The sequence below is a fragment of the Squalius cephalus genome (assembly GCF_949319135.1).
Source record: "Squalius cephalus genome assembly, chromosome: 9".
NCBI classification, from domain to species: Eukaryota; Metazoa; Chordata; class Actinopteri; order Cypriniformes; family Leuciscidae; genus Squalius; species Squalius cephalus.
Window position 1 is genome coordinate 10,682,729 of NC_137130.1, and position 25,733 is coordinate 10,708,461.

A 25,733-nucleotide genomic window follows, 5' to 3' on the forward strand; every position below is an offset into this window, starting at 1 on the left:
AGCAGGGAGAAGAGTGAGGGAAACACCGTCTACACCATGGTCTACACCGATCCTCTTTCATACGGGAGGGAGAGGGAGGTGGGGCCTCTCTGGTTAACCCTTTAATATCTGTCCCCATTCTCATAAAATAATGATACTTCACCTTTGGAGAAAATCAAAATTTACTTCACTCAAAAACATCATGATTTACTCACCCTCGTGTCATGCTCCTCTGTGGAAGAAAAAAGCTGCTCTTTTTTCATATGATGAAAGTGAATGATGACCTATTTTGCGAATTTCTTCTTTTGCGTTACACCAAAGAAATTAGGTCAAACAGATTTGGACTGGGGTAATGACGGTAAGGAAACGATGACAATTTACATTTTGGGTAAATTATCCCTTTTAAAACATTAACCTCTGTTCCAATTCCTACAGGGTTGTAGCGAACAAACACAAACAACGTTTTGAACCTTTTCAAAATCACATACCTGTGTTTACCATGGCTGTTTTTCCAGAAAGAAAAAAAATTCAATATACAAAAAGCAAATCTCAGGAGAGGCGTAATTCCCTGGTAATTTCTGCAAATAAAGCACATCCCTTTAAGCAAAGACAATAAGTGCATGTCATCTGTAACAATAACAAAGGCATACACAAATTTTCCACAAGTTAGATTTTATTACTTCGATGTGAGAAGAGTCTTTATCCAGACTGTGTAAACTTCAAAGAATGATTCAACCACACTGTTTATCACTCGCCTGTTGCTCAGTTTGCATCATTCAAAAGTCTGTATTGTCTCTGTAGGTCTTCACTGCTTGATCTCTGCAATGTTTTTGATGGAGCCAGCCGGGTCTGTCTTGTAGAGCATGAAGTGTCCTTGTACCTGAGCGGCGCTGAGGTCTGTTTGTGCTGCCAGCGCCTGCTCGGCGAACCTCTCAGCCTCGGCTGCAGACTCCTGAGGGTAAAACCTCCTGAACATCTGAGTCAGCTGCCAGTGAGAGCAGGGGCCCACGTACTGCTTCAGATCAACACGGCCAGGTCGGACAAGAGCCGGATCAAGTCTTCAGCACACAGAGGGGAAATGGGAGAAAGGAAACAACACCATGTCTCCAATACCAAGAAAAACACACTGTTCACGGTTACAGGTGTTCATGACTACTGGAACTTCTTTCATTATTACTGGATTTTTAAAATATATTTTATTAAGATTGCACACACAAAAAGCAATTTTAACAGAAACTAGAGCATTTTATTGATGATTGAATATTAGATTTTTTTAAACAAAATATATTTTGTGTAATAAATGTTACAATGCATATTATTGCTATATACTAAATATATATTTTTATGTATTAAATATATTTTATATATTAAAGGGTTAGTTCACCCCAAAATGAAAATTGTCACCAATTACTCACCCTCATGTAATTCCAAACCCATAAGACTTTTGTTCATCTTCGGAACATATATTTTATATTTTTAATGAAAAAATATAAAATATTTATATTTTTTTATGAAATCTGAAAGATTTCTGTCACTCCATTGAAAGTCTATTGAACCAAAACTCTGACGCTTCAAAACATTCATAAGAAGATTGTAAAATAAATCCATATGAATCAAGCGGTTTAATCCAAGTCTTCTGAAGAGACATGATCGCTTTATATGACAAACAGATTTAATTTAAGCATCCTTACTTGACATGCGAGAACCAATAAGGTTCATTCTCACGTGTCATGGCAGCATGTTTGAGCTTCAGGAAGAACCAATGAGGTTTGTTCTTGTGCGTCAAGCTAATGATGCTGAGCTACCATTTGCCATATTTGAGTGCTCTATTCATGTTCGTTGATCAATGTTTATATGTGAATAAAAGTCTAAATTAAATCCATTCATCATATAAAGCAATGGAGTCTCTTCAGAAGACTTGGATTAATTAACTTGATTCATATGGATTTATTTTACAATATCTTTATGAACATTTTGTAGCGTCAGAATTTTGGTTCAAAAGACTTTTAATGGAGGGACAGAAATCTCTCAGATCTATCTTCATTTGTTTTCCAAAGATGAACGAATGTCTTATAAGTTTGGAAATGGACTGCATAATATTGGAAAAAAACTGACATTGCAATATTTTGTTCTTCTGCAATATGAAAATAGTTTCACCAGATGAATAGCTCTATTTGGAAAGAATGAATCATTCTAGAATGATTGGGATGATTTTGTATGGGAGTCAATCTGCATAGAAAATAGTAAACAAATTATAAGCAATATGATAAATATGATAGAACGGTCAGATGTTTTGATTCACGTGTGTATTTAAGTTCTAGTGTTTTGTTGTCAGAGTGTTAATTAGTTCAGTCTTCCTCCTTCCCGTTTGTATCAACGGTCACTGATTGAGTTAGTTCTGTTCAAGTGTGTCTAGTTAATTTACCCTCTCTTGTTTGCTGTGTATTTAAGCCCAGTGTTTAGTGCTATTCAGTTGTCTGTCATGTTACTATTTACTAGTTGTTCTGTTCCTGTTTTTGAATTCCTGAGGAACCTGAAACCTAGTCACAAAAACCAAGATACAAATGAAATAAACAGTGCTTTATGTTTTTCAGGTAAATCTAACAGTATTCAGGTACAGAAATTGAATAATCAAATGTAAATATATAATTAATGTACAAAAGTTATTTTCTCTTTGTATTTTGTTAGATAACATTATGTGTCAGTTCAAGCACAAATAGACAAAAAAAGAGTAATTGATGACAGATTTTTAATCTCTCCAATTTTTAAATATACAATATAATTAATATATATTTTGATAAATATTAAAGGGGGGGTGAAATGCTATTTCATGCATACTGAGTTTTTTACACTGGTAAAGAGTTGGATTCCCATGCTAAACATGGACAAAGTTTCAAAAACTAAGTTGTACGTTTGAAGGAGTATTTTTGTTCCAAAAATACTCCTTCCGGTTTGTCACAAGTTTCGGAAAGTTTTTTTCGAGTATGGCTCTGTCTTACGTAAGATAGGGCGGAATTTCCTTATATGGGTCCTAAGGGCACTTCTCCGGTAAGATCGCGGCCGCGCGCGCACTCGTAGACTAGAGCAAGAGAGCGAAAGCAGTTCGCCATCAAAGCGCCCTGCCCGGCTTTTGGGAAGTCAATGTCACCAAAGAAGTGTGTTTTTGGTTGCCAGGGCAAGACAACCCTGCACAGATTCCCAAAGAACCCAGCGTTAAGGAACCCGTGGATGGAGTTTGTTTTCCTGAGCATAAACGGAGTTGTGTAAAGACTGTTGTTCCCTGCATTTCGACGATGATTGTTTTATAAACAAAGCCCAGATCTACGGATTTGCAGATCGTCTAATGCTTAAGGATCGAGCAGTCACAATGATAAAAATTCGCGGTCGTGCGTTGGAACCGGACGTTGAGTAAAACTGTTTGTTGAACAAATGTCTCTGTGTGTTGTCACTAGCTTGGCGCGTTAGCACAGCTAAGCTTCGCCCACACGGCCCGCCCCCAGCCGCTCGTTTTTTTCCGGAAAGACTCGGTACAGCCTATCTTTATGTTAAAAATTTAATAAAACAAAATACTTTTTGGAGATATGAAGGATGCAATATTACTCTATAGGTACTCAAGATTAACAGGAGATTGAGTGAAAATGAGCATTTCACCCCCCCTTTAATTTATATGCCAATATATCTGACTATCACTACCTTGCTTTGTAAAACAAACCTTATTGCCACTAATCTTAAAATTATTAAAGGCAAAAGGGCAAGAAAATCAGTATTTTGCATTCTAAAGAACATCAAAATAAGTAATGCATAAGTCATGATGAACAAGTTGCAGTAATAAGTTTTACCTGTCAATGAAATTAGTTGTCATGAACACAATTCGGGCCTCTGCAGATGCCACTCCATCCAGAGCATTCAGAAGTCCACTGAAAGTGAGCCTTCCCATGCCCTGAAAGGCCAATGGATCTGTGAGAACACATGGCAAGGAAGTTTGAATTACATTACAAATGCAAAAATATTCCACTGTTTTGTTAACGCTAGGGCCCAACCTTACATTGTCTATTATTATTATTTTATAATTTAATTATAATTCAACATATAAACATATTCAGAAGTCTGTAAGTCATACTCTCTGCAGGCAGAAGATCCCGGCTGACGAAGGCTGCATCCACGTCCTCTAGCAGGATGATGCTTTGCTGCGGAGCGACACTCAGCAGGTGGTTGAGGCGATCGTCAGACAGGCTGCGGTCACTGAGACTCATCAGACAGATGCTGTAACCCAGCTCACCTGCCAGCGCAGTTCTGAAATACCGCCAGAATGGTAAGACTTGGGACTCCAAATTGCACTTTTGCTCTATGTTTAAAATTGCTTTTTTTGCAGCCATACTATACCATTTTTAAAAAAAGTCAGATGTTATTTTCACTGCATCTATAAATAGCAGTATTTGCATTGTATCTATAAACATAGACTATTAAAGATTAATACATACAAATACATAACATTACAGTTATAGACACTACTGTTAAAAAAGTTTGGGTTCTATAAGGTTTTTTTGATGTTTTTGAAAGATGTCTCTTAAGCTCACCAAGGCTGAGTTTATTTGTTCAAGAACTCAGTAAAAACTATAATATTGTGAGGTTCAAATCTACACTCTGTATAAAAACAATACTTTATAAGACACTATTATTCATTCATAGTAACATGAACTGTAAAGAAAGTAACTATACTTACATAAAGCTGCTCTTTCCACAGCCTGGGGGTCCATACAGCAGATAGCCCCTCCTATATGGAATGCCTTATTGAAGCATATTCAACAACAAAACTGAAATTAGATATGAATTGAAACATAAAACAAACACAAAAGCAATACTTTTATTTATTACAATGCTTTTTAGTGACATTAGAGATGTGTACACGCCTTATGTCCTGATATGGAAAAAGTTATCATTTCCTATTTCACCTCTGTCAGTGTACCACTTAGGATTGCCTATGAATTCCTTTACATCATCCACAATCCTCTCCGCCACACCATTCTCCAGCACTACTGAAGACAGGGGTCGTCGTCGCCTTGGAAACCCAAATGGCCTCCACTCCGCTCCAAGTGCAGTGTACATTACAGTCCGGCCATCTTCCTGCTTTAAAGCAAGTTCACGTGCTGCACGGACACAGAATTAATCATTAAAGGGTTAGATCACACAAAAATGAAAATTCTGTCATCATTTACTCATCCTTATGTCGTTCCAAACCCATAAGACTTTCGTTCATCTTCGGAACACAAATAAAGATCTTTTAATAAAACTTGAGAGCTTTCTGTCCCTCCAACTACCACTTTGAAGCTTCAAAACATTCATAAAGAGATCGTAAAACTAATCCATATGGATTGAGCGGTTTAGGCCAAAATTTTCTGAAGAGACACAATTACTTTATATTATGATCAGACTGAATTTAGGCTTTTATTCACATATAAACATTCATCAACTCACACATCATTTGTGTGAGGAAGCTCAATGTTTATATTTGAATAAAAGTCTAGATTAAATCTGTTCATCATATAAAGCGATCGTGTCTCTTCAGAAAATTTGTATTAGTTTTATGATCTCTTTATGAACATTTTGAAGCTTTAAAGTAGTAGTTGCATAGACTGTCAATGGAGGGACAGAAATCTCTCAGATTTCATTAAAAAGATCTTCATTTGTGTCCCGAAGATGAACGAAAGTCTTACGGGTTTGGAACGACATGAAGGTGAGTACATGATGACACAGAACTTTAATTTTTGGGTGAACTATCCCTGTAAGGCTGCAATGCATTTCTAAAGAATTCAGCTGACAGTCACATACCTTCTTGAAGTATGTTGAAGAATATCTGCCGGTCTCTGCCCAGGGCAGTGAAGGTGACGGACTCCCAGGGTGTTCCAGTGTGCAGGTCCACCATCTGCTTTTCCCTGGTCCTCTCCACTCTGATCCACTTCCTACCATACCTGAAAACACACAGCCTCAATTAGTGAGATGGATACGTTTGATCCCTGAGAGGAAGATCAAATCAGCAACAAATCAAATGTAAACTGTCCAAAGTAACATCAAAATACACACAAATATAGAATGCAAGTAATGTAGCAATGGGGAGTATAATAAGGAGAACTACAGTTTGACTGGTAATGCTAGTGGGTCCTTACTCAGATACCAGCCAGCAGTAATACAAATATTAAAAAATAAAAGTCTCTACATAAATTGTGATCTTACCAAATGATGTGGTTGCCTGGACTTGGATGGAAATCAAACTGCGTATGGACTCGCCCACTCTCATGCTGCATATATGAGGTTTCAACACTCAAATGCTGGGTGTGTTTCGCATGTTTAGTGATCCAGCTTAAGAGCCAGTGATAACTTTTATCTCTGCTGGGGACCTCCAGTGTGATCATGTAATGTCTCCTAAAGAAGATCATGCCGACCTGTGCCCCTTTTCTGGCAACTGCAAGTGCTGTGCCAATACCAACTAGCCCAAATCCTGCCCCAAAGTAAGGGTTGTCCTTCAGGGCTCCAATGAAATCTGACAGGGTCATGATGAAGGTGTCTTCTGGTTCTCTTAAGCAATTAGGACAAGTATTTTTGTCCCTTCCATTCAATATGCATCCTGCATTCAGAGCAAATGAGGTGAAACCATTTTCATTTTAATGAGAGACTGATAAAACATTATACTAAGCTTTCACTAATCAGGTCTATATTTTTATTTAAATAACTGCAGAATTAAAAAGTCACTATACTTACGGTAGTGCAAATATCACACCGTATTTTACAAACATTTTCTCTGTTAACTTAGAAAAAAAAGAAAACGGTGACCATCAGGTAAATAGTGCAATTAAGCAGAGCCTGCCTACAGTAAGCAATCCTTCTCTTTCATTGCAGCGTAAACAAATCGTTCTTTTGGGTGAGTCGAATCTTTTCAATGACTCGGTTGAACCAATTCACAAATCAGTCCTACTTTAAATTTGTTTTTTTTAAACCAGTTCTTTCAGACAAACTGTTCAAAAGAACCGATTCACTAAAATGAAATGTTCAAATCACATGGCGACCTCTGTTTTATTTCCGTTGTCCGAGAAAATAGTTCCGTATGAAATGTGTTTCACATTAATAGTTCCGTTGTGACTGTTTACGACGCAGTCTCGTTATGACACTTTTAGGTATCCTTATGAACAGTTAAATGTAGATTTGGGGTATTTTATAATTGATAATTCTTCAAAAATGTATACAATATTATTATGTCAGAATTAATGTTCCTCTTTGAACAGAAAAGGCCCAGAAATGACGCCGCTTACATTGTTTCCATCATAACAAATGAAGGTAATTTCTTATCATATAATTTAAGTAATGAGTACAATAAAGGTTTTTTATTTAATGTGTTATCACTATAATTGTCTCTTGATGCTGAACAGAGCAGTTTGCTGTAACTTAACCCATCTTCTGCGCTTCCTTGTGAATGTGTTGTTTATGTTTATCAGAGCAAATGAAACACGAACCTAGGCGCAGTAGGTCTAAAATCTGTTTAATAAAAACGTGTTTGTTCCAACAAAACCTCCTTTCAAATGTTCACATAATATTTATCGCACTGTATACTGTTACTGTTCATTGCTAATCATGTCCTTATGTTGTGTTAACTGACAAGAACCCTGATCAGCTTTCAATCTCAAGTCTGGTATTCCATAAACCATTAATCATTTGATCTCATTGGTGATGCCGAACAGTTGTGTTGCCCTGAGAGACAGAAACACTTCATGGTCCTGATGCTGTAATGGAGTTTTACCCCTCTTGACTTACTGATGTCCTGTGGAGTTTTGCCCGAATTATAACATGGACCAACAAGAGCCTGGATGTGATGCAGAACAGCTCATACATTTGGAAAATAATGCAACAGATACACCTGAAGGTAAAATACAATAATGCTCATACAAAACAAATATGCTTATTAATTATATATTAAGTAAGACATAGTCCTTTGGCATGCATGGGGCTCTCGAATATTTGATTTTGATTGGTCAGTTGTTAGATTCACATCTGTCATATCTCTCTGTGTCCTAATAAAATCATTACGACTCAGATCAATGTTTTATGTTTGTTTATTTGTATATAAATATACTATACAATCAGCCAGTTATGATCGCAAAATCTCGTATAACCCTGAAACTAGGTAATTTTGTAATAATGACAGGCTGACAATACATTATCCCACATATATATCAGGTATGAATTTGTCTTTTGTCGATAATACGAAGTGTTTTATTTTCTTTCTGTTGTAGTTTTGTCTCATTTGAATGGGACAGATATGCCTGTGCAATCTAAAAGAAGGAAAAGTATGGCCAAAAAATTAAAAGCTTTAACAAAAAAGGGGAAAAAATCGACCACCATCACCCAAGGAAAGTCTCCATCTAAAGGTAAGTACCATGAATGTTATGATTAAAATAATTGTAATCCCAGGTCTGACCAGGTCCCATTTTTCTATTTAGTGGGACATGTTGCAGAAGGCACCGAACACATGTTTCGCACCCACATCTGCTCCGAATGTAGACGCTGTTTCAAGACTCGCTCCCATTTGATAGAACACATGCGCATCCACTTTCCCGACCCCACTCTGCAATGTCCCACCTGCAAACACCATTTCACCAGCAAGAGTAAGCTACGCATCCACATGCTGAGAGAGACGGGACAGAAACTACACCAGTGTCATCTATGCGAGTACGGAGCGGTGGAACGCAACTCTCTCCGACGACACCTTGCCAGTGTGCACGGGCATCAAGAGGATGAAGCTCCCAACGAAGAGCTGTTTAAGTGCCCAACTTGCCAAAAGACATTTAGTCAGAGTCAGGCATTAAAGATCCATATGAAATCTCACAATAAGACACAAGATGGACAGCCATTGATTTGCTTTCATAAAGGCTGCTCATTTCAGTGTACAGAAAAAAAGCAGCTTCAAAAGCATGTATTAGATGCTCACCAAATTGAGGCCGTAGAGTGCCGTCATCACGCCTGTGGCTCTTTCTTCGAGAGTCAAGAAGACATGGAGAAACATTTCCGCATGCATCAGGCTTATCACTGCCCACACTGTGACTTCTCATGCTCAAATAAGAGCCATTTTCAGCAGCACAAAAGACAAGGACATCCAGGGAAACAAGAACTGAACTGTAGCTTCTGCCCTTTCTCCACCCTCAACCCTGTAGAGTTCGATCAACATGTTGGTCACTTTCATGCCAATGAGAAAACACAACACTGCCCGCAGTGCAGCTTTGTAACAGCTCACAAAAGAGTCCTGAAAAGACACATGCTGATGCATACTGGTAAGATATTTAGTTTCTCTAGATAGTTCTTTAAGTGCTTATAGGGTTAGGTCACTCAAAAGAAAATTCGGTTATCATTTACTCATACTGTTGCCATTCCAACCTTGTATTATTTCATGAAATATTTTCATGAAATACAGAAGATATTAGGCTCTATTCCATACAGAGGTGGACAAAGTACACAACTTCCTTACTTGAGTGAAAGTACAGATACTACTGGTCAAATATTACTATAATTCTGGAGTAAATGTCAATGCATTGTTTTATTATTGTTGTATGTAATACTTACAGTACCATATGCCTCTGAATTTATGCCTGCCTACCTACCCTCATATCAATATCAGATTTATTTCTAGAACACAGCTCCAGTAGTGGGATTGAATGTGAGATTGAATAAGTGCACTCAATAACGTCCACAATGGTTTCGGACACCCAAATGGCTGTTCCCTCAAATAGTGCCCTATTTAAAGTATTTTGGCTTTTAGCATGAATATGTTAGCCTTACTGTTATCTATAAGCTAATGTGCTGCAAAACAATGACAAAATTTGCATTTAGAAGACCAAACCCAACGTTGAAAATGAAAATCAGGTTGATGTCAGTTGATGTCAACCCGACTTTCATTTCCAACCAAAATGCAACCCCTGCAACCAAAATCATCCCCTGACTGACGTTACTACTTTCTACTCAAGGACCTTGACAGAATTGTAGTGGAGTAAAAAGTATGATATTTGTCTTTCAAATGTAGTGAAGTTAAAGTAAAAAGTTTCCAGAAAAAACAATACTCAAAGTACTCAAAAAGTGTACTTAAGTACAGTACTATGTACTTTGTACTTGTTACTGTCCACCTCTGATTCCATACAATAAAATACATAAATGAAACAAAAGTAGTCCATACAAATTGTGTGATATATTCCAAGTATTCTGAAGTCATGCAATACATTTCTGTAAGGAACCAAGTGAAATGTATTCCCTTCTGCTGTAGCTCTCAAATTTCATAGTATTCGCACAAAGCTATAGTTTGGCTGCAGCAAACTTGAAATACTGGATAGCACACAAGTTTACTTGGATTGCTTTTATGATACTTTTACAGTGTTCTTTTGTCCTTTTTGGAGTTTGGCAGTATTAATCACCATCCACTTTTATTTTGTGGAAAAGAGCAGCGTGGATATTCTGCTTTACATCTTAATTTGCGTTTTACACAGGGTTTAAAAATGACATGACAGTGAGAAAATGATGATAAAATTTTTATTTTTGAATGGGCTATTCCTTCCGAATTACATATTGGCCATGGCTAGACATATTTAACTTTTGTATTTACAGGTGAAAAGCCCCACAAATGTACGCAATGTGACTTCAGATGCCGTGATGAAACGTACCTTTCAAAGCACATGCTGACGCACTCCAGTGACAAGCAGCACATGTGCTCAGAATGTGGATATGTTACGAAATGGAAACACTATCTCAGTGTCCACATGCGTAAGCACGCAGGAGATCTGAGGTTTGTACCTTGATTGTAATTAAAATGTGATTAAAAAAACAAAACATTTCAGTTTATTTTACTGAACTGCCTCTTCTCTCTTAGGTACAAATGTAATCAGTGTCCATATCGTTGCCACCGCATCGATCAGCTGAACAGCCATAAACTCCGTCACCAGGAAAAATCCCTGATCTGTGAGGTGTGTGCGTACTCCTGCAAGAGAAAAACTGAACTGCGCAACCATATGCGGCTGAAGCACTCCACAAACGTAGATCCCCAACCTCCTGTTTACCAGTGCAAGTTTTGCCCTTACACAACAAAGTACCGGCAAGCCCTGCATAATCACGAGAACTGCAGGCACACCCGGACACGCGTGTTCCGCTGCGCACTTTGCCATTACACCACATTTAGCAACACCGGCCTCTTCCTGCACAAAAAGAAATCTCACGGATATGTGCCAGGAGATGTGGGCTGGCTTGAGAAGTATGCAGAGAAAGAGAAAGAGCAGAGCTCTGCGGATTTGACACACAACTTTTTCTCCAAAACTGCAGCACCTCAGACTTCAGATTCAGAATACAGGGAAGAAACAGGGAATACAAAACAGTCTAATAAGACTATAGATGACTCACAAGATATGTCTATAAATGATAATGAGGAAGAAGCAATAGCAGCCACTATTGAACAAACTGAGGAAATGACTTTAGTACGGCAGGCCAGCCTTGGTATTGAGTCTGCAAGAGAAGAGGCAAGTAATCTTTCAGAAGGACATCCAAATGATGAAGAACAGTGCGGCACCCCACTTTTTACTTCCCAAACTAGCACGAATAGCACACAAATGATACTTGTTGAGACAGTAAACATACAGGACACTGCATTTGATGTACAAGATAAGAGTCATGTTGGATTTCACACATTGCATACAATCCACCAGAACTTTCCAGAACCATCAGTTGAGGATGATGCAGCTTGTGAGGATCAAAGTGACTCTGAAGACCTGCCACCAGTGACAGAAACTGTAAGGAGCATGGAGGGACTCCGTCAGGATAACTCTGTAGAGCCCTCAGCTTCTGAGAGTCGTCTGCAGGTAATGAGAAAACAGGATAAAGACCAGGCTGAAGCACTCATACTAGAAGGCAGGGTGCAGATGCTTGTTGTCCAGACGCGGGACAATGTGTTTCAGTGTAGCCGTTGCTCCTATGTGACCAGAAAGCATGCAGCATTAATCCGGCACTGCAAGTCATCTTGCCAGGTCATGAAAGCAGGATTACGTTGCCAGGACTGTGGCATGAATTTTAAACAGCAACGTTCTTTGAACACCCATCGCCTCCGGAAATGCCTGCTGAGGGGCAGAAAGAAGTTTGATTTAGCAAGCACTGTAGGTAAATCAGGGAGTTGTGTAGCTAGTTCAGGGAGTGATGCATCTATACAGATCCAGAGTTTGACTCATAAAACAGGATCCCTCAAAAAACAACCTGAACCTTTTAAAGTCACTGATTCTACAGATTCAAGAGTAAAAGGTTCAGCTGAACATGAAGGCCCACTGACTTCTGTTATAAATGTAGTAAATGAGACTGATTCAAGCACATCTGAAGGAGGGAAGGCAACTGTCGGGAGTAGAAACAAGCTAGCGGAAGTGGAGGGATCTGTAAATGATGAGACCTCTGGCTATATTGAGGATGATGGTAGGTATACTTGCAGAATATGTCCTTTCTCATCTGTCAGGAAAGTCACAATAGATCGGCATTGTGCAACATGCAGCGGAAACACCCATAAGGTACATCTGGCTGAAATGGGAGAGCAGTTTGAGCAAGAGGATAATCCTAGCGACTCAGACCATGATCAGGAGGAAGATGGGGCAAATGACTCAGAAAGAGATTCAGGAGAAGAAGAGAGACCTCAAAACCCCAAACCTCGATTCTCATGTCCCAACTGTCCTTTTCTCTGTCACCAGAAGAGAGCTCTAGCAAGCCATGAAATAAAGGGCTGTTTAAAACCAGGTGAATTACAGTGTCCACACTGTTCATTTGTTGCCAAATCAGAAAAATCTCTCAACCATCATATTCTGGGTCACAAGAAAGACAAGAAGGCTACTAGAGGTAAAATGTCTGGTAATCTCCAGTGCAATCTTTGCTCCTTTACCTGCAAACAAAAGCGCTGCCTGACACAGCATGTTGCCGTGAAGCATGAGGGAGTCCGCCCTCACCGTTGCCGCTTCTGCTCATTTAGCACAATTCGTCGCTACCGGCTGGAGGCCCATGAGTCCCTGCACACAGGTGTTGGGAGACATAGCTGTGAACTCTGTGGCCAAACTTTCGGCACCACGTCCAGACTACGCTTACACCATCAACGCATTCATGACAAACAGGCAACGCACTTCTGTTCACTTTGCGATTACAGAGCATATAACATCAACGACATAAATCGCCACAACTTGAGCTGCCACACTGGTGATCTTGCCTACAATTGCAGCCAATGCAATGCACGTTTCAGCTCTGAAGTTGCCCTGAAGCAGCACTACCACAGAGCACATCCAGATGCTAACAGCCTGTCTTGCACCCAGTGTAACTTTACCTGCTGCCGCCAAGCTGCTCTCAAAGCACATGTGCAGCGTGAACATTCTGAAATCAAGACAAAAGATCCTCAAGATGGTCCGGAGAAACCAAGTAAGATATCCATCAACCATCAGTGCTTGATTTGTTCCTTCAGCACTCATAAAAGGCTTCTTCTGGTCCAGCACATGTTAGATGAGCATGAAGATGGCCCAGCAGAGGAGAAAACTCTGAAGTGTGATGTTTGTGGTTTCTCTTGCACCCACCAAGTGGTGTTTGACCAGCATGTGCGGTCACATGGAGGAACCTGCCTCTTTAAGTGCACCGAATGCAAGTTTTCCACCAGGAATAAACAGAAGATCACGTGGCACATTCGAATCCATACAGGAGAGAAACCTTACCACTGTGAGATGTGCAACTATGCATGTGCTGATCCTTCAAGACTAAAGGTATGAATGATTATTAGCTAAGATGGGGATTCAAGGTTGGGGGATTTGGGTTATGACTTTCAATTCTGTTGATGCTCTTTATTTTAGTATCATATGAGGATTCACATGGAGGAGCGTAAATATCTCTGCCCAGAATGTGGCTACAAATGCAAATGGGTCAACCAATTAAAGTATCACATGACAAAACATACAGGTATGTGCTATAGTCTAACTTACTCTAACTGTAAAGTTCCCGCACACCTTGATGTTTTATCCTCGTTTCTAACAGGTGCCAAACCGTACGTATGTGAGGACTGCGAGTACCGCACCAACCGTGCCGATGCCCTGCGCATCCACCGGGAGACACGCCACAGAGACGTGCGTTCCTTCATATGCGAGAAGTGTGGAAAGGCTTTCAAGACGCGCTTTCTGCTCAAGACACACCAGAGAAAGCACAGTGAGGAGCGGCCTTACGTGTGCTCCGTATGTCAAAGGGCGTTCCGCTGGCCTGCGGGTCTCCGCCATCATTACCTGTCCCACACCAATCAGCTGCCATTTAAATGCCTCTACTGTCCCTACCGGGCTAAACAGAAATTTCAGGTTGTGAAGCACCTTCAGAGACACCATCCAGACTTGCCTGTCCAAGATGGTGTGGGTAAAGACCAAGAGGCCTCTAGTATGGGTACACAGAAGACATGGCTTGAGGAAGAAGAGAGACAAGAGGATGAGCAAACTGCTTTATAGCACATGCAAACAGCAAGGGACATGTAACCATGCACTGTTTCTGTATTCATTTTTTCAAGTGACATTTGTTCATCATGTGAAAGTATAACATGTCTTTGTATTCATAACCCTCAAACCACACGTAATAAACTTCTTTTTTTCAGTATGTTTATTCCTTCAAGACAATAAAAACATATATTTACCAGGGCATGTTCATAATACGAGCATAAGATACATTTAATTTGAACACTTGCTTTTGGGTTATTTATAAAAGGTACTTTACCGTACTCAATTACATAAATCCAAATAATAATGTACAACCTGCATTCTACCCTTATTGTGTAACTTTCAAACAGAAAATAAATATTCTGATTATCAGTATGCTCAATATTGCATAGATTAAATAATCGAAAGTAAAATCTGCATTTACCAAATAAACATTTCTGCACCATACGAGAGTCTTTTTTTTTTTTTTGAGAAGGCACTACAAACACCATGCAACAATTGAGGTACTCTAATTTTTTTTTAATTGCTATACTATTGCTGTTTAAATAAAGCACAAAACGTTTTCTCTGCCTTTTACAATTTACAGATTTGTCTGAGAAATATTAGCTCTTCAGAACAAGTTTCAAGCATTGTAAATGAAACTCCTGGAATTGTGAAATCACAGCTCTGCGATTTTGATATGAACATAGATGGAGGATGGATGGATACTCGTTCCGTCTTTGGACAACAGATGCACATGGCGATATCCTGAAAAGAGAAACTTTTTATTTGCAAGAAAGCCAATTTAATTTTTTATTATTTCAGAGCATAGGCCTAAAGACACTGGGTCTCATTCACTAATAATTGCATACAAGCATTCTTATGTGATCAGAAAAGATTTTCCCACAAAATTTCGGCCGGGTTCACAAGAGGATATATAAACACACACCACATTTTTCTAATGCCATCTGGAACCTGTGTAAATGTAGTTTCAATTGGTTCTCAATTTTATCTTAAATTCATTGATGAATGAGGTTTTCTGTTTGGAAACATTCACACAAAGGCTGTGTTTGCATAGTTAGTGAATGAGACCAAAACTATTTTTTCTTTTGTTAAAATGGCCTACCTGGTTGAATACAGGTAAAAGGAAGAGTGTATTGCCCTATGAAGTCATTCCTAGATGCTTTATCATAGTCTTCAACTACAAACCGCACCAGTGCCAGCTCAGGGGTGTGGATTGTGAACTGCAACGATTCATTCCAACATGGGTTGAATCCTGTCCAGATGAAAAATAATAATTAAAAAAATCACTGCAAGTAGCATTAATTAAAGTTTTCCAATGGTCTGTAAATGTATATTTCCATGGTAAAGTTGCATTACTGAACTCTTAACAGTTTTGTCAACATGCAAAATGTTTCATTTGTCTATCTTGAAATTATTTGGAAACACTTCAGAGCATTTAACCTTCACTTCCTCACCATTGTTGTCAATATATTTGGTCTCCTGTTTGGCTTGATCCAGAGGAACACCATAAATTTCCACCCTTACCAGGGGGTCTACAATGGACCATTCTTTTTGCCTTACTTTAGGGAGCTGTTGTCCACTAATAACCTAAAAAAAAACAAAGAACAATCAACAAATAAAATCTCAAAGTGAAATGGCAGAAGGAACACAAATACTGTTTAATACCTTCACAGAGAAGAGTAAAGGGTGGTAATCCTCACGTTCCTCAGGTTTTTCAGGATCAAAGGGTCTCTCTCTGTTGCACAGTATCTCAGGTTTTAGAACGTATCCAGTGCAGCCATTCTGAGTAAACAGCCCATCATTAAGATCCATTTCCATTCCTGCAGTCTGGAAGTTTAATGCCACTACGAATAAGGAACACATTACAGTAAATACACTGTCCACTTTACAACACATTAGCCATCTTTCCCTGCTCCTTTTTACATCGAGCGTTTGTCTGCCATGGACCCATTATTCCACTCTCTAGTACTGACATAATGGTGTGTAATTCAATATCTACCATACTGACCAATCTGGCATCCCATGTTCCACATGTCCAGTGGACAGTAATTTGATGAATCCGTTCTCATTCCACTTGGATACACTCTTGTCAGCTGCCTGGTGTTATGCAGAACAAAATCTGAACCTGACAAAATTTCAGAATTTCATCATTCATCACTTTACATACTATTTATATTTTTGTAAAGAAATTAAAAGGTAAAGAGCTGATTAAACTCCTTTTGTGTTCCACAGAAAACACATAACAGCATACAGATTTGGAACAACATAAGTTTGAATATATGCAGACAGGATTTTCAGTTTTTGGGCAAACTATCCGTTAAAAAAAAGTTCTGACCTGCTTCCTTGGAATATTTACGGGCTTTAGACTCAGAGAACGATGACATCTCATCAGGCTTTGCAGAAGTGCGGGAATGTTCAAAGCTGTGGAAATGTACGCTGTTACAGAACATCAGGTCTGAGAGCTCTTTGCATAGTTTTTGCTTCGATTTCTACATAGGGGAAAAAGCAAGCAATCAAAAACAATGTTAAACAAGGAAGTGGAAAACAATAACTGAGCTTTTTCTCAGTTTCTCAATATTTCCACTGTTACCTTTGCTGTTGGTGGACTCTCCGATGCCGGACAGTCCTTATTAATTTCTGCTGCCTCGTCCTCATCACTGACTTCATCTGTGAGGCTCTCTGATTCATTTCCAATCTTCTTCCCTTTTAACAGAATCTTCCTCTTAAGTGCCTGAAAGAAATGAGACAACAAATACACCTGTTTGTCATCCCTTTTATTAAAGGCACACTTTGCAAGATTTGTACCTTAATATAACAGCTTCGAAATAATTTATATGTTAAATGAACTTGTAGTGGGACGAATCATCCCCATAGCAAAGCGGGGGGGAACGCCGCTTGCCAAACCAGCAATGCAGGTTTGAGAGGTGGCGTCCCGACAAATCTTACGAGAATCACGACTTGCTTTACGGCACAACGTCACATACATCAACAACATATGAATCAGCCTCTATGGAAGACACTAGCACGCATTTCCGACGTGAATCATGGCAGAGTCGACGAAGAAAACTAAGAAAGCGGTTGGAAGAGTCAAGGAAAAGAAAACGACGGCTCTGCGTGAGTGGTATTTACGACAGTAACGTTAAATACAAGTACTCCACAGCGACTCTAGGGGGCGCTGTTTGAGAAAAACGGAAACTGCATAATGTACCTTTAACAGATATTTAAAAACAAATCAATATCCAACAATAGGTGATGCACATTTTTTTCATATGTGAACATCAATAGTTAATGAAAGTGCCCATTGCAGTATAAGTATTATGATTCTAATTCAATTATCATTTATTTGTATAGCGCATTTCACAATACATATCATTTCAAAGCAGCTTTACAGAAAATGCATGTGTCTACATTACAATTTAGAGTGATCTGTTATCAGAATTGACTGTGTCCAAGTACATATACAAATCACGCAGATAGCTAACCATGTATTAATAATTATAAGACCATACATTATTTTAAGATCCATGTGAGTCATCCATGTTTTTCAAACAGAAGTCAATAAGAGCAGTTACGTTAAGTGCACCACTATCACTATCACTATAAGGCCTTATAGCTCACCTCTGGGGATGGGAGTTCACTGGCCACTTTGGCGTCTACTGTGCTCGTCAGCAACATATTTCCCAGGATATCTCTGAAAAGTCGAGCCATGACTTCCTGTTGCTCTATGCTGCAGTGGTTTTCAATGGACACGATGAGTGGATACTCAGATGCCTGAGAGTAGGAATGATGGTAAGATTAAGAAATCTAGCAACAGATTATAATGTAATATTTGGCTAATACTATAATATAAATAATCATGTATTTGTACATGTGTTGGGGCATAAAGATCACCTTAAAGGCATAATTTGCAATAGTAGTAATCACGTCTTTGAGGAGAATCTTAGATGTGAATGTGTGTCCATGATAAACTACCGGCTCCCCATTCGCTCCATTCCAGCAGTCCACCTCTACACACCTGCAGCCTCGCTTCAGAGCCCTTCAGATGTTCAACCCAGCACAAATGAACAACCACAGTTATAAACACAGAGAACAAAGCACAATGTATTCAACTAAGCAAACACACGTTTTCTCTGAAGTTACAGTGTGTGAACAGAAACATTCTATTATTATACTCTTAAAAATAAAGGTTCGTGATTGGTTCCATGAAGAACCTTTAATATTTATGTAACCTTTCCTTCAAACAAAAGATTCTCTATAGTGGAAAAAGGTTCTTCAGATTATTAAAATGTTCTTTTACAATAAGTAAAAATGTAAAAATTTTGAGAAATGTTTTCACTGAAAGGTTCTTTGGGGAACTGCGAAAACCTCCATTTGGGACGTTTATTTTTAAGAGTGTATGTGTGTGAGATATTACTACTTACATGCTCATAAAATCCTTTTCTACAAATAATATCATCAAAGATAAGTGTAATCAAGTAGACACATTGTAACGTGCAGTTCTACATCTGTTTTGTTTCATTGTGTTTTGCTTCTGTTTTCCCTGTTCTGGTTTGTCTGAGTTCCCTGTGCTTATTAGTTTCCATAGTTCCTAATTTACGCACATGTTTTGTTTTTCCGTCAATTACTCTGTCTATGTATTTAAGCTTTCAGTTCATTCAGTTCTTTGTTCGGTCTCACTTCCGTCTTTATGTGGTTATTATACTATTACTACTGAAATCTTCTGCTTGTTCTTGTTGGATTATTATTAAAGACTGATTTTGTTGTTTACTCCTTCGTAGTGTGCTTCATTGGAGCCACTTCACCATTACACACATGGCTGTATTACCATAAATAAGCAGAACTCACTGGATGTAGGCTTCAACGCTGCTTGGTCCTTTTAGCTGGTCCTCCATGAGGTAAGTGTTGTGTGAGGACGAGATGTAATAGTGGGCAAGAGGTTGGCTCAAGTCTTGAAAGAGGCCCTGCCGCTCTGGATTGAAGATGGATCCCTCAGGAGACGTCAGGTACATTAGGAACCCATCGATTGACATCGAATGATTCATTCTGGCTGTACAAGAAGACAAAATGAAGCCTCTTATCTGATCAAACTTCCATCGTTACTCAGTAATCATGATGTAAAGAACCACTTCACCGTTGGCCAGCGATCTAGATGAAGTGCTCAACTACTCCATTATTAATAGCTAGAGGACCCAGATGTATTTTCCATTAATTTTCTTCACAGGCATGCAAATAATTCTTCAATTGAATTTTTTCTTTTTTAACCAACCAGTTCTGAAATTAATTGAATATTCATACTTGTAAATCTAAAGCAAGGGTCTTCAAAAGTGGGTACATGTCATGATCCCTTGGGGACCAACGGTGGTACTGCAGGGGTCTACCAATTACTATTCAGTCTGAAACTATTTTTTATTGGGAAAAAAATATTTAAATAATAGTTAATAATTCAAATAATAATAATTTTTAAATATTATAAATAAAAAATATATAATAAAATATATTATTTTGTATAATAAAAATATACATTATACTAAAATGCTGCACTAAGCTAACTTTCAGCTAAGTGTTTTATTTTCCCTCATACATTAAAATATAATTAAAATGTATCAGAATTTATGTAAATTATACCCCTTTTTCAACAGGGCATCAACTATTTCATTGATTAAATATTAAATTGTGAGGAAATATTAATATATATTACAAAATTTGGTAACACTTTATTTTAGGGTCCAATTCTCACTATTAACTAGTTATTGTTAACTAGTGACTCTATTCTACATCCCTTAATACTACCCAATACCTAAACTTAACAACTACCTTACTAACTATTAATAAGCAGTAATTAGGGAGTTTATTGAGGCAAAAGTCAACAGTAATAGTTAATAGTTAATTAATAGTGAGAATTGGACCCTAATCTGAAGTGTGATAAACCCAAAAATGATAAACTGAATAGTTGTGGTTATCATTACCTGTGTTTGACGGCTCATAGCGATCAATCAGCTGAAGGGCATGTTCATAACTGGCCTCCCCCTCTAGCTGCTCCTCTCTCAGGAACTCCTCCAGATCACACTGAGACAAGATCTGTCCATCACTGGAATAATCCTGGAATAAATCCAGCACCTCTATTCTCTCGGTGAGCATCTTATAGAACTCCACAAACTCCTGATCTTCCAGGGTTCCTGACTCAGACTTATCTGCCCTCTGCGGACAAAAACATCAACAAATGACGAACAGGTTCAACATGATGAAAATATATGATGCAAAATCACATAAACAACACTTAAGCACCATAAAAAGACAGTGTGCATGTTCTTCATTCATGTCCACGTTCATCATTTTCAGCAGTTTTTTTGTCTCCCTAAAATTCATTCTGCCATCCTTGTTCCGATCTGCTTTCGAAAACCAGTCTGAGATCCATCTGAACGGAGTGGTTGAGGTTGATAATATAAGTATGATAGTTGATAATCTATCTATCTATCTATCTATCTATCTATCTATCTATCTATCTATCTATCTATCTATCTATCTATCTATCTATCTACTGTATCTATCGAACTGTTTTAATATTTTGAATAAATCTATAAAATATAATAATGATCAGAACTTGCCTCAAGCAAAATTATAGCATAAAAAAGGGAAGAAAATATATTTTTTATAACAAGGATACTGGTCAAGTTTGGTGCTCTCATCCATGTTCTCAATGTTCTCCATGAGGGCTCTTACGCCCTGAATCCAAGCCTGAGCTTCCTCCGCTGACTCGGCCACCAGATCCAGGTTTCCTCTGCGGCCGCGGAACACCAGTGTGAAGCAGCGGTCAGCGGGAAACTCATCCGCTACACTGAGGAGCATCTCCGACTGATGTCCCTCACGAACAGCCTCCACATCACTGATGGAGACTGGGGGAAAAAAGTAAAGATTTTTTTTCAATATTTCAGAGCTCTCCTTCTGAGTTTTTATTTTTTAATAAACGTTATAGTGCCTGAAAAGCAAGCTTCATTATTACCAATTGCTCATTCCTTTACTATTGTAGAGCATAGTGAACCAATGGCGCTCTTAATATCATTAGAAGCAGATGAAGATATTCTTTTGATTTTAAGTCTTGAAGATAAGATAAGTCTTTTTTTCAGAAACCATTGTCATGGTGGATTTCCAACTACAGTCATCTGATCTTCCCTGACATGTCTACTTTTATTCCTCATCATAAAGACCTTTTGGATAATTTCTAACCTTTAGGCAATTATTTTCTATGCAATACCTCATATAAGTCTGCTTGAATGTTTTTGGGTGTTTTTTTGGCCCGCCACCTATATTTTTCTTACAAAATCAGTCATTTTTAGCTCAATCTTGAATTAATTATGCACACAATCTTTAAAACTAGACATGAACTAACATGATTACTATAAGCCATGATAATTACTAAAAACATCAACTCATTGACGACATACAGGTAGAATAAGAGTTTATTGCCCAGCTGGATTTATATGCGACAGTCTTGCAGTCCTCCTGAAGTTTGTAGTGCCGCTGACGCTTCCACATACGAGACTTCACCTTGCGTAAAAACATCCCTGCCTTCAGTGCTTCAAGGTTTTGATGACTCCGTCCACCTGCTAGAAACCGAGAAATGGCCATTAGTAGTGTTCAGAAAGACCAAGCTTATTTAAAATGGACACACACACACACACACACACACACACACACACACACACACACACACACACACACACACACACACACACACACACACACACACACACACACACACACACACAAGTTTGTCTACTCACAGCATGTTTGAGGTGATTCCATTTTCTATAATGCACCTTTTCTGCAGACACAAAGTACATCACTGTCTCACCAAAAAGTAACATTTTAGGAACTTCTTTTGTTAATACATCACTATAGTGGTAATAGGCTAATAAAGGAAAAGACAGACTGCTGAGAATTTTGAACTGAGAGTTGATTGAAATAGCTCAATGTAAAGATCTCTCCATCACTGTATTCTGTACACTTAGATATATTAAGCATTTAGTCCCACTAACTAACAGCTTGTTTCATCTTGAGGTGTCAATGATGTGACTCCTTACGAGTGTTGTGCTATAGTGAGACAAGAGCTCACAAGCTTCTTTCAAACTGTTGTTGCATGTTGTCATATCTGCTTTTTTTCTTCTTCAGTGAAAACATGCACAGGCTAAATAAAATCTATAAACAGGCTGATTGCATAACTAATTTTCCTATATTATAATGGGGAGGAAACTAGTATATTCCTCCAAAGTGAAAAAACCCCCCCAAAACAAGTTCATCCAGGCACAAGTGAAGTGCCCTCAGGCGTGACATACAGAGTCATGAGTCATGGCTAAATATGTCTCTGAGATCCACACGATCCTCTACTGGTACCATCATTATGTTCTGTTATATCCCAAGTGGATTAAGCAGAATCAAATTTAGCTCTTAAATGTTTCCTGCCATTATTCTGTATTGAACAAATGGATATTATATAGCATTACTAGTCTTCACTGTGATTTAAACCCTAAGTGAGGCGTTAGCAAAAACATAATTTGTTTCGAAATGTGCACAATCCTAAAATATTGCAATTACAGAGTTTTAGTTCAAATGAGGAAAGGAAACTAACAACAGTAAATGCTGACAAAGTAATTCTCCTAACACAAAGAGAGTCTGGAGAGGGCTGAAGCAAATATTGAGGAGTGACAGGAAAAGAGGATAAGCAGAACTCACCGGACTGAAGCACGTCTGATACACAAACATCAGATGAGGAGGATGGGCTTTGAGTCTTTGCTGCTGCGTGTGCACGGCTGGGAAAACAGAGCCGCAGTCTGGGCTGCTTTCACAATGATGCATAGCCAGCCTCCTTCCTACACCCCTTCCTCTGCCTCATTCCGTCCTAGACACTCCCACTTTTCCTTTTTTTTTTTTCCTGCCTTATTAGGTGCAATAGTTGTTTTCTGCTCTTGTCAAAAATACAGCAAATATTTGAAACAATCTGCATTTCGAACAATTGATGAATGATAAACAATTTTACACCATAGGCCTATACAATATACAAAGTCTATAAAAGATACAATTTCCATAAATAGACAGAATAAAAAAAAGACACATTTTAAACAAGTGTTCACCTTATGCACAATATGTACAATTTCGTATTTTGTGATGCATTACAGTAAATAACATAAATTATTGAACTCAAAAGAGTGTCTTGAATTATAAACCCATTTGGACACCCAAGCATAAATTAGCAGGATGTACAGAATGGTGAAGTCTTTGCCAAGCGCAACCCACATTTACATTCATATTTACATAAATTCATTTGGTAAAATTGACTTACAAATGAGGAAAGATACAAATACAAGCAAAGCATAGAAATGCTAAAATATCTTTAGAAGCTTAATTCAAGACCCCCTGGACATATACCCAGAAATATCATAATACTGAGTTTATATATTTAAAGGTTAATTCATTTAGTATTATTTTTAATACAAAATGTTGATTTGGCATGTACATTTGCTACATTATATCTTTTTGGTTTCTTAGTTACCTTTACTTGTTTGCATGAATTAAAGAGAGTAGAACATTTATGCAAATATTCTGAACTACTATTTTATTACTATTGTTTTAATGCAGATGAATATGCTGCATCTGTCCTGATGTGCAACATGTCAGGATTATGCAGAGGTGGACAAAGTACACAACTTCCTTACTTGAGTGAAAGTACAGATACTACTGGTCAAATATTACTCCGCTGCAAGTAAAAGTTGTAAAGACTGATATTTACTTAAGTAAAAGTACAGAAGTACTTGTTTTTAAAAGTGCTTAAGTATCAAAAGTAAAAAGTAAATGTCAATGCACTGTTTTATTATTGTTGCATTGTATGTTGTATGTAATACTTAAAGTACCTTATGCCTATGAATCTATGCCTGCCTACCTACCCTCATATCAATATCGAATTTATTTCTAGAACACAGTTCCAGTAGTTGGATTGAATGTGAGATTGAATAAGTGCACTCAATAATGTCCACAATGGTTTCGGACACCCAAATGGCTGTTCCCTGAAATTTAAAGTTTTTGGGCTTTTAGTATGAATATGTTAGCCTTACTGCTATAAGCTAGTGTGCTCCAAAACAATGACAAAATTGGCATTTAGAAGACCAAACCCAACGTTGAAAATGAAAATCAGATTGATGTCAGAATCCAACGTCAGATTGACGTTAATTTCCAACGTTGGACAGATGTGGTATTGTGGTTGAAAATGAAAATCGTGTTGACGTCAGAAACCAACATTAGTCGGGTTCTAATGTCAACCCAACTTTCATTTCCAACCAAAATGCAACCCCTGCTACCAAAATAGTAAAAAAAGTAAAATGTAAGTAAAATGTTTCCAGAAAAAATAATACTCAAGTAAAGTACAGATACTCAAAAGGTGTACTTAAGTACTGTACTCAAGTAAATGTACTTTGTTACTGTCCACCTCTGGTATTATGCATTTTTATGCTCTGCATAAATCAATAAATTAGCTTTTTGATTTGACTTTTGTTGAAGATGCTTCAACCATCATATTGGTTTTAATTTACAGTAGGGCTATATTTTCTTACATTTCCATTTCTTCCAAGACTGATTAAATGCATGAGCAATCTTGCACATAAGTGCAGGAAATACATACATCAAAAGCTAAATACAGATTTTGCGATTAGTTTATATCATAAATTGTAGGTGGTTCAATAAATATAACCTGTCATTTAATCATTATGTAATATCCCATACAATTTTGAATCACTGTTTAGGCCTATTTATAAATAGCTGAAATTCTTGGCAGCATGTATTCAACAGCGTGTACAGAAAGCATCCTCTTGGGTTTTGGTCCTCAAGAAGCCCTAATGAACTCTTCAGGCCAATAAAGTCAACTAAGGTCACGTCTTCTCTAAATATGACAGATAACATTAAAAGGTTTTCGGTAACAAGAGTAGAATTCACTGTGTTTCTCGGATGCTATTCTATTCACATAAAATCAAAAGAAGAGTATGCCTACACTGTGACTGTATTCATTCCGTAGACCTACTAAAGAAGTAAACATATTTAATACACTGAAAACATACTAAATAATTTATCTTACCATTGTCATTTATGCATCTTACCCATTCTATAGGTTCAGGAGGAGTGTCACATCTCCTGTCATAAAAATAAACATCAAAACTGATACAAGACCAAAAACAATTATGTGACTTTACTTCTTTAACAAATAAT

The 25,733-nt window shown here is 38.0% G+C and overlaps 3 protein-coding genes across 4 annotated transcripts; 1 reads left to right on the forward strand and 2 right to left on the reverse strand.

Annotated features, from left to right (window-relative positions):
* Nucleotides 1-117: 117 nt before the first annotated feature.
* Nucleotides 118-6,915, reverse strand: bcs1l (BC1 (ubiquinol-cytochrome c reductase) synthesis-like). The gene is made up of 8 exons (XM_079881565.1): nucleotides 6,736-6,915; nucleotides 6,211-6,601; nucleotides 5,809-5,948; nucleotides 4,932-5,126; nucleotides 4,703-4,766; nucleotides 4,100-4,272; nucleotides 3,819-3,936; nucleotides 118-1,037 (listed from the first exon to the last, which is right to left on the reverse strand). The coding sequence occupies exons 2-8, from the start codon at nucleotides 6,528-6,530 to the stop codon at nucleotides 785-787; spliced, it is 1,263 nt and encodes a 420-aa protein (XP_079737691.1). The 5' UTR covers nucleotides 6,531-6,601; nucleotides 6,736-6,915; the 3' UTR covers nucleotides 118-784.
* A 163-nt stretch (nucleotides 6,916-7,078) lies between these two features.
* Nucleotides 7,079-14,636, forward strand: znf142 (zinc finger protein 142). 2 transcript variants are annotated; one of them, XM_079882017.1, is made up of 9 exons: nucleotides 7,095-7,148; nucleotides 7,257-7,308; nucleotides 7,710-7,891; nucleotides 8,262-8,396; nucleotides 8,469-9,296; nucleotides 10,618-10,795; nucleotides 10,880-13,772; nucleotides 13,860-13,965; nucleotides 14,041-14,636. In XM_079882017.1, exons 3-9 carry the CDS (start codon nucleotides 7,816-7,818, stop codon nucleotides 14,493-14,495), a joined length of 4,671 nt encoding a protein of 1,556 aa, XP_079738143.1. In that variant the 5' UTR covers nucleotides 7,095-7,148; nucleotides 7,257-7,308; nucleotides 7,710-7,815; the 3' UTR covers nucleotides 14,496-14,636. The 2 variants fall into 2 exon arrangements, with proteins under 2 accessions (XP_079738142.1, XP_079738143.1); XM_079882016.1 differs by having other exon boundaries at nucleotides 7,079-7,308.
* On the reverse strand, nucleotides 14,503-25,698 carry plcd4b (phospholipase C, delta 4b). The gene is made up of 17 exons (XM_079882030.1): nucleotides 25,625-25,698; nucleotides 23,214-23,440; nucleotides 22,265-22,305; nucleotides 21,926-22,087; nucleotides 21,148-21,376; nucleotides 20,769-20,898; nucleotides 20,450-20,681; nucleotides 19,329-19,530; nucleotides 18,375-18,519; nucleotides 18,102-18,254; nucleotides 17,074-17,214; nucleotides 16,819-16,972; nucleotides 16,492-16,608; nucleotides 16,149-16,327; nucleotides 15,938-16,070; nucleotides 15,586-15,735; nucleotides 14,503-15,227 (listed from the first exon to the last, which is right to left on the reverse strand). The coding sequence occupies exons 3-17, from the start codon at nucleotides 22,284-22,286 to the stop codon at nucleotides 15,139-15,141; spliced, it is 2,238 nt and encodes a 745-aa protein (XP_079738156.1). The 5' UTR covers nucleotides 22,287-22,305; nucleotides 23,214-23,440; nucleotides 25,625-25,698; the 3' UTR covers nucleotides 14,503-15,138.
* Nucleotides 25,699-25,733: the final 35 nt, after the last annotated feature.